This window comes from Neophocaena asiaeorientalis, unplaced genomic scaffold (assembly GCF_003031525.2).
Source record: "Neophocaena asiaeorientalis asiaeorientalis breed wild unplaced genomic scaffold, Neophocaena_asiaeorientalis_V1.1 scaffold150, whole genome shotgun sequence".
Taxonomy (NCBI): domain Eukaryota; kingdom Metazoa; phylum Chordata; class Mammalia; order Artiodactyla; family Phocoenidae; genus Neophocaena; species Neophocaena asiaeorientalis.
Window position 1 is genome coordinate 5,429,016 of NW_020176571.1, and position 17,999 is coordinate 5,447,014.

The window sequence follows — 17,999 nt, forward strand, 5'->3', positions numbered from 1 at the left end:
TAATGCCCAAGACAGCTCTTCCAATCATAGCTCTCCACTGAACCTGCTGGAGCCTTCGGGTCTGGATGAGACATTGAGAGTTCTCGAGGCACTCAGCAGATGTGAGGGATATGGATGAACCTGAGATTTTTATAAATATCCCCAAATACATTTACAGTCTCCAGGAAATTGCTCAGAATTTTTCTCTGTGTTACAGCATTGTTAACAGATATGAGTAAATTCATACCATGTAGACAAACCTTCACCTGGTAGATTGTACTCTCCTTGAGGACAGGAATCGTGCCTGTCTTGTTCACCACTGAATCCTTAGCCCTAAACAGGGGGACTGGCACGTAATCAGCTTTGGGAGTTGGGCAAGTGTTTCCCCATAGCTTTGGGAAAGGGAAGTCTCGACAGCAAGCATCCTTTGAGATGATAATACCATGTAGAATCTTAAAGAACTGTTCATGAAAACACTTGAAACACCCCCTAGGGTCTCCCATAATTACTGGGTGGGACTTTAAGGGGGATTGGAGATCCTGTAATAACTAGTGGTGGAAACACTTGGGAGACACTTTTTTTTTTTTTTTTTTGCAGTACGCGGGCCTCTCACCGTTGTGGCCTCTCCCGTTGCGGAGCACAGGCTCCAGACGCGCAGGCTCAGCGGCCATGGCTCACAGGCCCAGCCGCTCCATGGCACGTGGGATCTTCCCGGACCGGGGCACGAACCCGTGTCCCCTGCATCGGCAGGCGGACTCTCAACCACTGCACCACCAGGGAAGCCCGAGACACATTTTTTAACGTCTCATAACTTCACCTCTACTAGGCTGCTGTCCTAGCCAAATACAGATTGCTCTCACTTAAGACCACATGTGTCCTCATTTGACTATCAGTGAAGTTACAGTCACCACATTCCAAAGGACAGAACTAGGAGAAGAAGTTCTGGAAAGGGATAAACAGAAGCACCCAGGAGCTACTCTATGGGGAGGGTGGGAGGAGCCTGCCATGCGAAGCCAGACTTAAAATACTAGGATCCAGCGATCAGTAAAAGCGAGGACAAGTGGACACAGAGAGCGGTTCTCAACCTTGGATGCACGTTGGAATCGCCTAGGGAAGTTAAAAGGTTGATGTCTGGTTCCACCTCGAGATCTGGACTTCTTTGCCTGGGGCGTTCTATTGCACCACCAGGGTTGAGACCATTGGTCTACAGAATCACTAACAGAATCAAAAATGTGAGCACAGATCTAGTCACAGGTCCTAAAATGTTAGATGGAAGAAGCATCACCTAGAACGTGAACAAGGGAAGCTTCGGACAAATAAAACAAAGGGCCACTTAGCACAGCGAAGGTAAATATTTAGATCTAGACCTGCCTTGACCTGGGTGTTAAAAAAAAAAAGTTGGGTGCTACATGAACCGAGAAGCAAGGGAAGCCTGTCAATGGAGGAGGAAAAGCTCCGTGCTTGGCACCACGAGCGTGGCCCGCTGCTACAGCCGAGGCGTGTGCGTCTACCTGGGGTAGGACCCACCTGTGCAGCTTCAGTTTGGCTCCCTGACTTTTAAAGCACACATTAGAGCCTTGATCATAAAACCAGCTTGAGAATCAAAAGGGGGTAGGAATAGGTCTATACATGCCAAGTAAAGGCAAATGCTAAATTTCATTAAGTGTAGTTAACTTGTGCCTGAATGAGTTGATATACTTTATAGAAGAACTGGAGACACATCTACCTGCCATAACAAACAGGAAGGCAAGCATCTTCCTCTAAATGGACGACACAGATATGTGATTTTCCAGGAGGAGCATGGAGGTATGTATATAACACCATCACGATCCAGCACACATTGATAAAGCAGCTTTCTTAAAAGGTGGCCCTCAGGTAGAATTTTAACATTTCACCTAACTTCAGAGGGTCATAGCCAAGTCCCATAACTAAATACCTTGGTTAAATCCTTCATAAGAAAATTGTTATTGAAAAAAAATTTTAAATATGCAGCTGTATCTCTAGTTCATGTATTATTTTTATAATTTCTCTTTTTCTCTTTCCTTTAACCCAATGTATTCATTTCATAAAGGTGTGTACTTAAATTCTGCAAAGGATTGAGTTTCCCAAGGAGAAATTAAATTCAAACTCCGAGTCGCAAAGAATCAAATTGCTTGAGTTTCAAGGACCAGTGAAGTATATATTTCACATTTAAAGGAGGACTCACAATACCTTCACCTGCTTTCTCTAATTCAAATAGCCAGATGTCATTTTTTTAATTTCTTAAATATTATTTTAAAAGAAGCAACTGTGCAAATCAAAACTACAGTGAGGTACCACCTCACACTGGTCAGAAAGGCCATCGTTAAAAAGTCTACAAATAACAAGTGCTGGAGAGGGTACGGAGAAAAGTGAACACCCCTACACTGCTTGTGGGAATGTAAATGGTGCAGCCACTGTGGAAAACAGTATGGAGGTTCCTTAAAAAACCAAAAATAAAGTTACCATATGATCTAGCAATCCCAATCCTGGGCATATATCCAGAGAAATCTATAATTTGAAAAGATACGTGCATCCCAGTGTTCATAGCAGCACTATTTACAATAGCCAAGACATGGAAGCAACCTAAAGGTCCTTCAACAGTGAATGGATAAAAATGTGGTATGCATACACACACACACACACACACACACACACACACACACACACACACACACACACACACACACACACACACACTGGAATATTACTCAGCCATAAAAAAGAAAACAATGCCATCTACAGCAACATGGATGGACCTAGAGATTATCGTACTAAGTGAAGTCAGACAGAGAAAGACAAATATGATATGATATCACTTATATGTAGAATCTTTTAAAATGATATAAATGAACTTATTTACAAAACAGAAACAGACTCACAGACATAGAAAACAAACTTATGGTTAGCAAAGGGGAAAGCGGGTGGGGGAGGGGTTTTGGATTAACAGATACAAACTTCTATATATAAAATAGATAAACAACACGGTCCTACTGTACAATACAGGGAACTATATTCAGTGCCCTGTGATAAACCATAATGGAAAAGGATACAAAAAAGAATATATATATGTACACCTGAATCACTTTGCTGTACACCTGAATCTAACACAACATTGTAAATCAACTAGACTTCAATTTTTTAAAAAGTTAATAAAGAAGCAGCAGAATCTGTTGGTCAGCTACTGTCACACCAGCTCACCACTCACTCATTCACTCATTCATGCATTCACAAACCATTCAATGAGCATTCACCACATACCCTGTCCTGCCCTGGGTGCTGAAACTTGAAGATCTCAGAGCCTACTTGGGGAGACAAATGTCTAAATCTGTAACTTTAATACAGCATAGTAAGTGTGACTATAGCACACCAAACTTACCATTTCTGATGGGCCCCTATGACAGAGACTACAAGCTGCTTACCAACATCCATGTCTTCCTCTTCTCCCTGAACACACAGCTAGACCACATTTCCTAGCCTCCCTCCCTTGTAACTAGATGTGGCCACGGGACTGAATTCCGGACAGAGGAATGTGAGAAGAGTGATATGTGCTATTTCTAGGCCTGGCCCACAGAAACCTTCCAGGCCTGCTTCTGCGTGCCCCTCCACGCTCTTTCCCCGGCTCAGATAACTGGAACGGCAATTCTCAGGGCCACCTCGGAAGTCATAGTTGAAGCTGGAGGAGCCTCCGTCACCCCGGGTCCCTGAAAAGCTTCCTGGAAAAGAGTCACCCCACCAACTTGTTTACCCGCCCAGGCCTATCACTTGAAGTAAACTCTTGCTGTGTTTTCCTCCTCATTCTTTAGTCTACTCGTTAGAGCAGTTGTCCGAGCACTACCTTAATAGAGTGCCCTTCATTATCAACGTGAATAATAATAAATAGAGCAGAGCAGTACCCTAATACAGTACCCTGCATTAATGTGGACAATAAGAGATAACTCCACTTACAAGTGCACTAATTCAGCCCAGGGAGACACCATCCACGTCAAATACCTGTGCTTCACAACCTTGCTCCAACTGCCCCCAGCTTCACAGACTGGACAGCCCCCTCACACCTGTACACCCCATGCAGGGAGAGATTCTCAAAGGTAGGGACTGGATATCACCTTTGATGCTTACTGCAGCCTGGCACATAGTAGGTGCTCGAGGACAAAAACTTGAGCCGCTGGAAAGATGAGCAGAGAGGGATTTCTGGCCCATCATCGCTTCGTGCTCTGTGGTATGGAATTCTGGAGTTTTGGGTGGGTAAGGAAGTTGAGAGGATTTGTCACCAGTATTGTACAGTTTAATGATTTGTCATTAAACTGTATAATACATACAGTATAATACAACATTATACTCAATTATATTCCAATATAAAATAAAATTTGGAGTAAATCAATTATACTCCAATATAAAATAAAATTTTAAAAAATGCTAAAGCATGTTCTTCGCAATAAAGGGAAATGACAACAGATAGAAACTTGGATAAGAATTACTCCTGGGACTTCCTGGTGGTCCAGTGGGTAAGACTCCAAGCTCCCAATGCAGGGTGCCCGGGTTCGACCCCTGGCCGGCGAACTAGACCCTGCGTTCCACAGCTAAGAAGTCCACGTGCCACAACTAAGATCCAGTGCAGCCAAAATAAATATAAATAAATCAATTCAAAGTATTGCACCTGATGGAAGACTGCATCACTTTCTTACACAGGCGAGGAAAAGAGATTGTGAGCCATTGGTCAAAATGGACTATTAGCCTCTAAGTTTTCTATCTGCTGTAAGCCACAACTTTTCAAATTAGAGGTTTAACCCAATAGTTGGTTATCTAATCGTTTGAAAACAGCATTTTTTTTCAATATAATGGAATAGAATGGACGAGAAAAGAGTAAAACAGAAATGCCTCTTTTAAAAAAAAAATCAGAAACAATATAATAAATGCCCACATGAAAAATAATACTCTTTCTGAAAAGCTATTAATGAAACTACAGCCCATTATGCTAGGCAATGTCTTATATGTCACACAAATACCGCTGTGCCATTCTTCTTAAACTTTAATGTTAATGAGCGAATCTCCTTTTCTTAGGCAGTGAGACCCACGGGACTTACTATCTCTTTTCTGTTCTGCCTGTCAGGAGGCTTATAGGTAAGTTTTCACTCAACTACAGGACCTATTCTTCTCTAGGTTTTGGTGCTATCAATAATATGTTCCTAATCTTTCATTATTTGGCATTTGCTAATTTATCTTTGATTTAAGTTTTATTGCATCTAGGTTTTCCTTTTTTGTAATTTGTTTGAAGATTAATAAATAATAGAAATAGTTACTGATATAGGCAAGAATAAAAATGGATTAAAAAGGAGTCAGGGTGAGGAGTAATTACCAAAATATTAAAAACAGGTATTTTATTTATTTGCATTTAATTTTTTTTCACAATGGGCTTGTATCATTACTTTTTAGTTTTTAAGCTATTTTAATTAGTTAATGATGAACAATAGGCTAGAAAGTGGGAATTATCCCTTGGTCAGTGGACCAGTCAGAAGATGCAAGGGTGCTTTATACCTGTGTTTGCTACACAGAGAGAGGACCTGACCCTGGATCCTTGTGAGAATTGCCATCCTTTCGTAGCTTCAGCACAAGTTAGCCTAGATGGAGAGCTGTCAGCCAGACAGACTTATAGATTATTTCCTTAAGAGTTTCTGGAGGAAGGGCGGGGTTGTCAGAAGGAGCCTAAGAAAGACCTCTAGTACATCTTGAAATGCCTGAAGTATGGACAGGGCTAATTTCTTTGGTTTGGTCTAAACAAGCCCAGGTTTGATCCTGGTTCCTCATTCTCATGTCCAGCAACAGTGCACGTGGTTGCTACACTAATAGGATCAACTTAGGGCCCCCAGAATCCCGACAGGCCACTGTGTGCCCCTGTTGATCCTTGTAGCTCCAGCACTGTGCGCAGTACCCGGCTCGGCAGGTGTGCTCTGCACTGCTGTGAGCTCAAGCACAGGTGCATGGTGTGCAGATCCACTGAAATGATCGTGAGCCAGGTCTGCGAGAGCACATCAGACACTGGGCAAGTCCTCTGCCCGCAGTGGGTCATCTCTCCCACATGCCTGTGAGCCACAGATGTGGAACTCAGATAAGCCATGCTCATTAAGTCGTGTCCCCGGTGGAGATCACAGTGGCACACTGCCTTAGGAGTTTGGTGATGACAACCTGCCTTCCTGGGCTTGACCCCACTAAGTAAACTAACCATGATGATCCCAGATTGGAAGTCGTGTCAAGGCAAGCCTTGCCTGGATTATGACCACAGCATCACCTACCAGCCTTGCAAGCAAAATTAGTGTCTCCCTAAAAGCCCCAGTTCCACCCACATTTCTCAACCACCCCTCCTTGTTGGTATCTACACTCCCTTCTAATTGCTTCTTAAGAACAGAACAAAAGCAACAAGGTGAGGTGGTGGGGAAATGAAATTGAATTCCAACTTTATCCTTCTCTGATGACTCGGTAGTTAACACAATGTAACAGACATATTTCTTAACCTCTCTGAACCTCAGGTTCCTCGTCAATGAAATGGACTTAACACTGACCCCCAGATTTTGGGGGAAGCAAAGCACGATGTCTAGTATACAGGTGATGCTTGATAAATGTTACTCTTCCCTTTCTCTTTGAAAAGTCAAAAACATATGGCCTGAGTCCCAAGACTCCGCGTGATCTGGTTCACTCTCACCCTCTCCCTCTCCCTCCAGGCACTGGGCTTCCCCCCTATTTTTTGGACAGCCCAAGCACATTGCTGCCATGGGGTCTTTCGCCACTACTGCCTTTGCTAGATCATTCTCCAGGTGTCCACATGGCTGGTTCTTTCCTTGAATGCAATCTCTGTTTAAACTCCTTCTCCCCAACCACCTGCATACAAATAGAGACCGATTCTACTTTGTAGCTAGAGGCAAGATTCTCATCTCTAGTGGTCAAGTTTCTGTTCTCCGTGTGCTCTAGGAATCAGGTCCTCATTAAAGAAAATGAAAGGCAAGCTCTACTTTAGAACCCAGTGCCTCTGGCCCCCTAGCTGTGCCCTGTAGTGGAAGAGGGCAGGGAAGGGGCGGAGAGAAACTGGACAGAACCTGAGGCTGGTGTTTGGAACCCATCCCCACTCCTCACACAGCTTCCTCCATCAGCCAGCAAAGAGGCCCGGGACCCACGTAGAGGCAACCCAGAGAGCGATGCAGGTGCCCCGAAAGGACCGTCTCAGGTCCTTGGCTCCCAAAATGATGGTACATGACAGGACACAGTGAGGGGGAGATTGGGCCCTGGACACCCAGCAGCTGAGGCAGGGCTCTAATGTCCGGTCCCAAGCACAAAGCCCAGACGAGTGCAGGGACCCGGAGTCTCGTCATCTTCCAGAAGCGCCCTACCTTGTCTAAGATCTTCCCTCACCTGTCACCTGCCTTGGGGCGGAGACCTAACCTTGCTCAGTGGGAACTTCTATCCCGGACCAGCATCTACACGGTCCCCGGACCAGCATCCACATGGTCCCTGGACCAGCATCCACATGGTCCGGGGTGCCCTCTCCACACCTGCTCACAAAGTCTCGGGACTGTGCCTGATGCCTACCTTCCAGTCCCTTCTGCCCACCGCTCATGCCAATGAAGTGGGCACCCTGCCCCCGCCACTCCATGCCTCTCCCACGAGCCACCAGAAACAAGACACCCAACAAAATCCCTTTCCAAGCAAGGTCAACCCTGCCAAACACATCTTTCTACTCAGTATCATTTGGAGGTGCAGCAGTATCACCTCCTGTCCCCCTAAACGCTGCCTCAATTTGCTTTTCCTCTAAAACAAAAGTCCCCAGGAAAGTCACACCTGTGTATCCCTGCACCCCGAGGTGTAAATGTCCTTCCTGGGGGTGGGTTTGGATAAGGGCTGGAGGAGACATCCTGAAACTGTGAAGCTGCTCCAGGAATGCCAAAGTCAAACTGCAGGGGGTGAACCTGAACCTCTCTCTTCAGCAGATTGTTTCTGACTTAAACTCTGGGTGTTTGCTTACCGTTGATATGCACTGAACTGAACACCCCCCGACTTAACAGGAAGATACAGAGATAGGAATTGGTCATTCATCACCAAAGAGCCACTGCACCAATCTTCTACCTCTTGTCCTACCTCTTCCCTCCTTGATTGGAAATGAGTGTCCAGGAAAGTGCTCAGGCACCCCTCGCCTCCCCCGTCCCGGGAGAAAAGGATCAGCTCTGGAACCACCATTCCAGGTTCACTTGGGGTCATGAATCCCAAGGGGTAAGAAGCCATGTCCTTCACTCCCAGCCCCTCTGCCTTCTACAACTTGTCAGGACCAGGGTCCCCGGCAGGGGGGACTCACCGCTCAGCCCGGGGGTGGCCATGGTGCGGGCGCGCAGGGCAGGAAACCGGGACTGCCCCTCTGCTGGGGCTGCTCTGGCGTCTGCACTGGCTTATTCAGTCGCGGGACTAATTCCATCGCAGCTCAGCTCCGTCTGGACGTGCCCGCCCCAGCCTGCTGCCGCTGCCTCCTCCCCCATCCCTCGCCAGCGGCTACCAGGCCTCCCGGGAGCTGCACCCTAGGCGCACCGGCGCTCGTCGCGCCACGTGGAGAAAGGAGCGCGTTCCCGTGGGCCGGCTGAGTCCGGGACACGCTCCGGTTAATGAAGCTGAGGGGCGAGACAGTAAGACCGCTGCTCTCCCCACCCGGGGAGCTGCCTGCTAACCTGGTTCGGGTGTGAGCATTCAGCCGGATTATCTCGTGAACAGCCTGGCTGATTAGCTTCCAATTCCGCCCGGGAAGCCTGCTTCCTGCCGCCCTGGCCCTGATCGCCTGGGTAGGTAGGGGTGGGAGGCTCCCCCGCACGCCTGCCTGCACTCTACCCGCCACCAGATGTCCCCAACTTTCTCTAGATTAAAAGGCGCAGGAGTGGAGGAATCGTGCCCCAGGGACAGGAAGAGGGGCTGCAAGAGGCAAGGGGAGGGGCTTGGGGAGGCAAGGGGTTTTAGCAAAGCTTCCCAGGGGGACGCTGGGACCAGTTGAGGAGGTAGATGGTGGAAGCTCCATTCCAGGAAAAAGAGGAGTTCCATCTCTCCGGAATGGTTTTGATATCTAGCCATAGCCATGGGCAGGGGGATGGAAGAGAAGACCTCCAAAGGGCCATTCTGGATGATGGAATCTACAATTCCAAGACGCCCCCAAGCGAAACAAGTGCATTAATACCAGAGACCCTGAAAATGAAAAGGTATTATGTTAACATTATATGTCAAGTAGGCTCTGAATGACCACGGACTTTCCTATCTCCTGTGCTGATAAGGTGGGCTGGTGGGGACTGCTCCCCACTTTATAGATGAGGAAACTGAGGCAGTAAAGGGGAGTCAGGGGCTGAGCAGAAGGAAAACCAAAAGCAGTGTGTGCCAACCTGGGCTGTATCCTGGGCACCAGGCACATGGCTGACGTGGATGTGGACTTCCTCGCCCTCAGCATCCTTCTCAGAGCCTTCCCCAGAGGAATTATCTAATTCTAGTACCAAATCTATGAGGGAATTACTGCCTGTGTGCCCATTTCACAGATTAGGAGACTGCAGTGTAAACGGTCAGGCACCGTGCCTCTGAGGACTGTGCCTGCTCCAGAGCCTGTGCTCTAACACTTGGTTCCTGGCTGCTTGAGATAACACCCTTCTCCATTCACTTCTGGGAACCCTTCTCTACGTGTTTTCAATGCCAAGAGGATTGGAAACCTTTCCACCATGGTGGTTCCTTATCCATTCCCTCTCTTCTCTCCCTCCAGCACTTTTTTAGTCCCTTGGTCCCTGCATACTCCTCCTTGAGACTCCCCCTAAGACTCTCACTTTGGGGACTGTCCCATCTGGTCTAAGGGTGACAAAAAAGAGAGTGCCTGAGACCAGAGGCAGACCCGCCCTGGAACACATGCAGAATGGGGACAGCTCCTGGCTCATACCCCCACTACCAGTTTCTCCTTTTTACCCTACTTCCTGCATTTTTTTTTAATCAAAATATGCAGTTTTTCTGACTCAGCCTTTTTCTTGGCAGTGAACTGCACTATCAGGAAATATGAGGAGAACTCAGGCTATGGAGGCAGTTGGAAAACTGACACCTTCTGCTGGAGAGGCAGACTCCCTGCTGAGTTTCTCTGTGGCGATGCCTCCAATGGCACCTCGTCCCCAGGTGGAGCATTAGGCCATCAGTCAGAAGGGAGACAGGTAATTCTCTGGCCCTGGATCTGGTTTCCTACAGAGACCATAGAGGCACTCAAAGTTGGAGGCGGGGTGATGGATGGAGGATGACAGCCTTTGAATTATTGAGCAGTTACATAAAACTTCTATCCATTCTTCCTTCCCTCTACCCGGCTAAACTCCCCACCAAAACGACTCAACACAACCCATGACATTTGCCTTTAATGTATCTTCCCTGGAGGTTCTTCCCCAGCAGTGACAGAAGCAGAAAGACCTAGAAATGCAGCTGTCACTGGTTCCTGTGAGAACAGGGCCGAATCTGTCAGCACCAGGGACGTGCGGCTCTGATGCACCAGCTCCGGAGTTCTTGCCCAGGTGTCCAGGTACTTGGGTTCTGAACCTGACCCTGCCACCCAGCAGCTGTGTGACCTTTGGCAAGTTACTCAAGTTCTCTGAGCTGCTTTCATCCTCTGCAAAGGGGCAGGAGAGGGCAGTGGATGAGATGTCTAAATCCTTTCCAGCTCCATGGTCCAATACGTTCAATGAGTTGAGTCTCTCCTGGGCTAGAAGGATCTGGCATGAAAGTCAAGCCTCCATCAAATTCCTGTCTCATAGCCAGGACAGTTGCTTTATTCTCATGGGTGTGCTCTCCCCACCTAGAGTCTCTGCCATCTTGCCAGCATATACATGTAAGCTTTTTCATATAAGTCTAAGAAAGGATGATCTCTCCTTGAGAGTGACAGCAGTGGTTAGTGATTTGGGGACCCGGTGAGGTCTGGAGTTACCTACACCTCTTCTGTCCACCAAATGATCCTGGAGTGGGCAAGGCCTTGGCCTCCAGCATCCAGCCCAAAAGGAACTCAGCTCCCTCACCCCTCAGAACAAAGGAAATCCTCAATGCTCTGCCACTGACGGTAGGGACACTTAGGGTTCCCCTTTGAAGCTTGATTTCCTCATTTTTCTTCTGGTCACTTTTTCCGTTATTAGAGAGCAATTCGTAGTTACTCCCGGACTTTCTGGCTTATTTGACCCTCCCAACCGAGTGAGTGAGACTGACGTTCCTGGTTCCAGTTGAGGAAACTAGGTCTGAAAACCACTAAGGGGCTTACTGAGGCCACACAGTCCAGCGAAGGCCATGGGTGGAACCTGGGCCGCCCCCGAGTCTGGGGGTCTCCGGCCACGGCCACGCCTGTGCCGCGAGGGACCACGTTCCCACACACGCCCAGCACCGCGTTTCCAGCCCCCCAGCCCCCAGCCTCTCACCCTCCCACGGGGGCGACTGAGGAACACAGGCACTGGCTCAGCCGAGGGCTCAGAGAACCCCTTGCACACCCACTGGGGCTCCTTCCCCATCAAGTCAGCCACACTGGCCAGAGCCTGGCAGGAGCCTGGCTCTAGGGACTCCTCTGCTCTGCCCAGAAGCCCCTGGATTCAGAGACTGGAGACCCCAGTGTTCCAAAGCAAATACCTTCTTCAGCCACTGGGCTGTTTCCAAGGAGGCCTGGCGCTCACTTTCCCCTTCCCTCCCCATGGAGGCTGAGATGCCACTTTCTCCCCGATGTGGGCGGTGCCTCCCGCAGACCCCAGGTCTCAAGTGTTTCCAGATGGAGCCTGTGCTCCCCTACCCCCCACCCCCTTCAGCACCAGCCTCAGAGCTCCAGCCCAGCCTACGATAGCCATCTCAGCCTAGATGAACCATGAGCCTTTGGCAAGATGACAGATTGGCCTTTATTGTGGGCCCGGGGAAGCCCGGGAGCGGAGCACGCATGCGCCAAGTAGGGGTTGCCAAGCGGGTGGTGACGGGTGTCCGCGGCAGGACCGCGCCTCACTGGCGGCATTTCCTGGGGGAGCACTTGCACTGCATGGCGTTGAGGACCACGTGGTGGATGACGGAGCCGTTGGCGCAGCGCAGGGGCACCTGCATGGGCTCTGTGCGTGTGGGCGCGCAGCAGGCGCACTGGTCCTGCACGTCCTCTGTGTCGATGGAGTACAGGGCTTTGCTGGTGCATCGTCCCTACGGCGGGGCAGAGAGAGGCGGCCGTTGCGGGCGGTGGAGAGTCCCAGGGTGGGGAGGGCTCTGGGGCAGCCTGCTTCCTCCACCTGCCCTCCTCCAATCAAGAAGGTCTGGCCTTGCCCCGAGAAACACAGGACAGCCAAACAATGTGTAAAAATAGCTCTTGGGAGGTCTGAAAGGCCTGTCCTAATGGAACTGTCACACCCAAGCCCTCTAGCTGCAATTTCTATGCCTGTGTGATTGATCTTCAGGAAACAGAGCTCCCATCTTCCATTAAGTAATTCTCCATTCTCTTCAGAGGATGTGTTGAATCATTGCTCAGTTTTTTTCTTCTAGGGTCAAAAGTTCCCATTTACTTCAATAAAACATTGGCTTTTTAAAAAAATTTTTAAAAGCTCCCAGTTCCTTTCACTTCTCCCCCCTGTGAATTTCCCAGATGCTTTGACTCTGCAACTAAAGAGACGTGACCAAACAAGGAACTTGCCCCTCCCAACCGAGGACCCCTTACCTGGCAGTAGTGAATGTCCACTTGCTCTTCAGACAGACAGTCTCCCACTTTGACGTACTGCAGCTTGGCAGTGATGTCCTTGCACTCGGGCTCCTCACCTACAAGACAGGTGAGAGATGGGACCTGTTCTTCCACACAACACTCTCCAGCCGAGTTCCCTCATTTACTGGAAATAGGTCAATTTCACAGTAACCGGATCACCAAAGCCAGCCATGGGGAAGGCAAGTCAGTGGTCCTGGTTCCCCTCAGCTTCTCCTGGCCCTTCATATTCAGAGATATAGTTATCGCTGGGTTTAACTCACTTAATGGCACAATTTTAATTGCAGGAGGAGCGTAGATTCACTGTGCTTTGGTGATGTCAATGGATAGGACTTACTTTTATGTAATTGTAGACTCTAAAAACCATGATGAATAAATAAGGAAACACAAGCTTTAAATGACACATTAAACAAGATGGACTTAATTGATATTTATAGGACATTCCATCCAAAAACAACAGAATACACTTTCTTCTCAAGCGCTCACGGAACATTCTCCAGGATAGATCATATCTTGAGTCACAAATCAAGCCTTGGTAAATTTAAGAAAACTGAAATCGGATCAAGTATCTTTTCCAACCACAACGCTATGAGACTAGATACCAATTACAGGAAAAAAAACTGTAAAAAATACAAACACATGGAGGCTAAATAATACGTTACTAAATAACCAAGAGCTCACTGAAGAAACCAAAGAGGAAATCAAAAACTACCTAGAAACAAATGACGATGAAAACACGATGAACCAAAACCTATGGGATGCAGCAAAAGCAGTTCTAAGAGGGAAGTTTATAGCAATACAATCCTACCTCAAGAAACAAGAAACATCTCAAATAAACAACCTAACCTTACACCTAAAGCAATTAGAGAAAGAGGAACAAAACCACCCCCCGCAAAGTTAGCTGAAGGAAAGATCACAAAAATCTGATCAGAGGGCTTCCCTGGTGGCACAGTGGTTAAGAATCCACCTGCCAATGCAGGGGACATGGGTTCAAGCCCTGGTCTGGGAAGATCCCACATGCCGTGGAGCAACTAAACCCATGCCACAACTACTGAAGCCCGCGCACCTAGAGCCTGTGCTCCATAAAAAGAGAAGCCACTGCAATGAGAAGCCTGCGCACCGCAATGAAGAGTAGCCCCCGCTCGCCACAACTAGAGAAAGCCCGCGTGCAGCAACGAAGACCGCACGCAGCCAAAAATTAAAAAAAAAAAAAAATCAGATCAGAAATAAATGAAAAAGAAATGAAGGAAACATTAGCAAAGATCAATAAAACTAAAAGAGAGAGAGAATCTAAAAAAAAGAAAAAAGGTTCTGATGAACATAGGGGCAGGACAGGAATAAAGATGCAGACGTAGAGAATGGACTTGAGGACACGGGGAGGGGGAAGGCTAGTCTGGGATGAAGTGAGAGAGTAGCGTTGACATATATACACTACCAAATGTAAAACAGATAGCTAGTGGGAAGCAGCCGCATAGCACAGGGAGATCAGCTCGGTGCTTTGTGACCACCTAGAGGGGTGGGAGGGAGACCCAAGAGGGAGGGGATATGGGGATATATGTATACATATAGCTGACTCACTTTGTTATACAGCAGAAACTAACACAACATTGTAAAGCAACTGTATTCCAATAAAGATGTTAAAAATAATAAAATAAAAACCATAATGAGGAGAGCAATCCTCCTGCGCTTATAACAATATCCAGAAGCTGACGGGCAATGAGGCAGCTAAGAAATACAATTAATCTCTAACTATCCCTGCAAATGTCATTGTCTCTGTGGGAGCTGATCGTAGGAGCCCTTATGGAATCTTCCCTTTGGGTATAGCTACCTCTGGGTCGCTAGCATGGGTCTCCTTATGTACAGGGGTTAAAAGCACTCAGATCTGAACCTCTACTTGGCCCACTGATAATCTAAGATTTAATGCCAGCTCATTATTGCCCATCCAAACACTGGGAGTTTTCCATTCCTGGATGGCTCCAAATCTAAATCAACTTTAACTACCTAATAGTTGGGCTCCCAACTCCCAAATAATGTCATTTTAAAGTGAAAGCCTGCCAACCACATTAAGAGGGTGAATAAGGAAAACATATTGAGGCCAACACACTATATTGTTTTGCTGTAGATTTAACTCCCTGAGCCTGGCTTCTTTTCCTTATGGAAGGTCCCCACCTCTTGAAAGCACAGACCAACACAGGCCCCTTTTGGCCTCGCTGCTAGTTTTGAAGATAACAGCCTCGGCCCAATTCCATGTGCAGCACGCCTAGAGAGAATGCATCTCCTCTGATGGTTTCCTGACCACATTCTTCAATCATGCAAACAAGAACCATAGAAAAAGATGCTTTCAGAGTGTGTTTTCCACAACCTGCAACTTGGTTACAGCAACTACAGGGACTGTCAGAGTGAGCCATCAAGAAAAGAATGAATGACTGAACGCTGAAGATATTTGTGTTTTTACTCTTCCTTTCTCTACCCAAAAATAAACATGGGAACATGGGCCCGTGAACCCCAAAACTAACTAAACTAAAAGACAAAGAATATTAGTCCAGGCAAGTAATTCTACATTCAGAGAATACAGCACTAACACTGGGATTCTGAAAGGTACTTGTGCTCCTGGAAACAAGAACGCAAGAACATGTGGTGAGATGCTGTCTGGTGGGCAGGCTTGAGCTCCGTCTCCAAAGCTGCAGCCGCAACTATTGGGACCAACCAGTACAACACAACTGCAAGGTCAAGAGGAGCTGAGAGTGAAGCAGACGAGGTTAATAAAACTGAGACCAGCCTCATAAATCCTCGAGAAGGCTGTGTTCACTGCAGCCCCACAGCCAGCTGCTGGCTTCCCTTTCTCTCTGGGAGAGCTGCACGACACCCAAAGCTTAGAGGCATACTGAATGTCCGCTCTGTCGAGATCATGAATCAAGGTGCCTGTCTTCAGGAGTCCTGGTGGCAGAGGGAAGACATTCTCTCATGATAGGACTGCTATGACCAACCCAAGGCTCTGCCAGGGGAAAGGCAGGTAAGAGGCTAGTGACTGCCAGGAGTTTGGAAGGAAGGAGGAAGAGTGTGCCTCACAGGCATCTCGAAAGGGGGCTTGAGCAGGGGGCAGTCCAAGGACATGCAGGGTGGGGTGGAAGCTCCCTGCAGAACTGAACACACTGGCTGCAATATCTTTCTAGAAGAAAGGTCATTGCAAAGAACAGTCCCTGGACTTCGCCCGATGCATTTCAAGGGACAAGCTGTTGGTAAGGTACTTACACGTGTCACAGCATGTGCCTGGAATTTTCATGATTTTCCCCTAAGAAAACAGCAGAGTCGCAGATTAGGCACAAACAGTACATAGTGGACACGGTCAGTCACTCCAGGCCACGTCCTGCCTCTGGACTCACAGTCCTGAGCTTAAGTCCCCAGATATGAACGGGTTTTCCCATCACAAATGTGAATAGACTGACCACCCCACCTGGCCAGGCCGAAATGATTCTGATTATTCTGAACTCCCTTCCAGTTGAGTCACCAGGATCATCGTTCCCAGCGGAGACTGGAAATCAGTTTGCTCTCTCACCATCCCATCCAAGGATCACAGATCCAGTCTCCCTTAAGGGAAGGCGTTTTCTTAAAGCATATGGTACAGTTGAGAGAGTTCTGTCCCTGCATCGGGCTTTGATTTTGTAATTTCGTTGATTTTTAAACTAGGTCAGGGTTCTCCTTGGACACTGGGAATCACGTGTCCAACAGCGGAGCTGGACCGCTGTTCAGAAGAACCCTCTTCTGAGAGTCAAAGATGGAGACAGTCAAGAGGAAAGCAGGCCCTGAGCCCCAGCTACTCACCCCCTCGGCCAGACACTTGTGTCCATCGAAGGGCGGGCAGCCCGTGACCCTCCTCTCCCAGATGAACTCGCCTCTCTTGTTGACCCTGCAGAAGTGACTGTCACAGCCATCCTGGAGAGTCTCATCACGCTGAAAGGAAAGAGGGGAGGTGGGCAGAGCAAATCTGAAGACGGTGTTTGGGGTCCAAAGCCACTTCAAGCCATGACCTTGACTCTTTGGAGTTGTTGAGACAAGGTAGGGGACCTTGGAACAAGACCGAGGCAGTGTGTGCAAAGTCTCCACACCCAGAACCCAGAACAGAGGTGGAGTCCAGTTTTACAGCTTGTTAACTGGGAATGGGGCTGCATAAATGTAGGGCATCCCTAACTCTACTGACCACTTAACAGCTTAAAGAATTAAGACACAGCAAAGGGAAACTGGCCCATCAGTAGCTGAACTAGAGGTGAGCCAGGTGCCACCTGCCAGCCCCACCAGCCCACTCTGGCTTTCATAGAGCCCAGTCTGTGTCACCCTGATTGGCTGACCAGTCTCATGGACCATCAAGGCTGGAGAAAATCTTAAAGATCAACTCACTCCCAATCACGGGGCCCTACCCCAACTTCTGTCACAGAGTGACAAATTAACCAAATCTAAGAGCGAATTCTGTACTTCCTAAAGGTTACCCATCTTTCCCTTATGAAATCAGAACTAGGTACAAAAGGAAGTCAATATTGACCCAAACTCAGTCCCTCTTCCTTGAAGAAAATATCCCAAATAGGAAACCAGACGGTGGTCGTAGGGAGACCCCTGAGTTTAAGTTGCCCACACACACCTTTAGCATCATGATCTGTCCCCCTCGTAGCTGAATGGTGCAAGCCATAGGCAGGCATCTCCCGCAGCACTGGCCCTGCATCTTCTCTTCCTTGTAACCCTGTAACCAGGAGAAAAAGCAGGCTTAGTTTAAACCTCCCCCTAAGATCCTGATCGAAAGTAGGCCAAACGGTAAATGGTTTCATTAAGCAGCTGTTCAAACTAGAAATCTGGGGGTCATCCTTGTGTTCTCTCTTTTTCTTATCCCCCCTGCTCCACTCATCACCAGATCTTGCCAAAAACTGCATCTTGAGCTCATCCACAGCTTGTCGTGCCAGGGTCCTCTGTCATCACCTGATCCAAGAAATCATCGTCCACCGCTGGACTCGGTCACGGTAGTAACTGTCTTCCTACCTCTATTCCTGCCAATCCAGCAGCTTCCCGGAAGATGGACTTCACTGTTTCACAGAAACGCCCCCCCAATCTGGGAGACAACATAGGGTGACCAACTTTTTATTCTGCCAAGTATTTGAAACCACGTTAATAAAGCCAAAAAGCGATCATCAGCTGTCTCATGACTGCGTTAAAATTAAAGCTCTTTTAACTCTCCCCACCATGCCGGGAAAAAAAAAAAAAAAAAAAAAAAAAAAATATAAAA

The 17,999-nt window shown here is 47.9% G+C and overlaps 1 protein-coding gene across 2 annotated transcripts in view; it reads right to left on the bottom strand.

Annotated features, from left to right (window-relative positions):
• Positions 1-11,876: 11,876 nt before the first annotated feature.
• Positions 11,877-17,999, bottom strand: part of VWF (von Willebrand factor) — a 142,687-nt gene continuing 136,564 nt past the window's right edge. For both annotated transcript variants that reach the window (XM_024733216.1, XM_024733215.1), the window contains 5 exons: positions 17,364-17,462; positions 16,553-16,681; positions 15,983-16,022; positions 12,692-12,789; positions 11,877-12,183 (listed from right to left, as the gene is read on the bottom strand). In XM_024733216.1, coding sequence (XP_024588984.1) covers positions 11,995-12,183; positions 12,692-12,789; positions 15,983-16,022; positions 16,553-16,681; positions 17,364-17,462 — 555 coding nt within the window. In that variant the 3' untranslated portion in view covers positions 11,877-11,994. The remainder of the gene's footprint in view (positions 12,184-12,691; positions 12,790-15,982; positions 16,023-16,552; positions 16,682-17,363; positions 17,463-17,999) is intronic.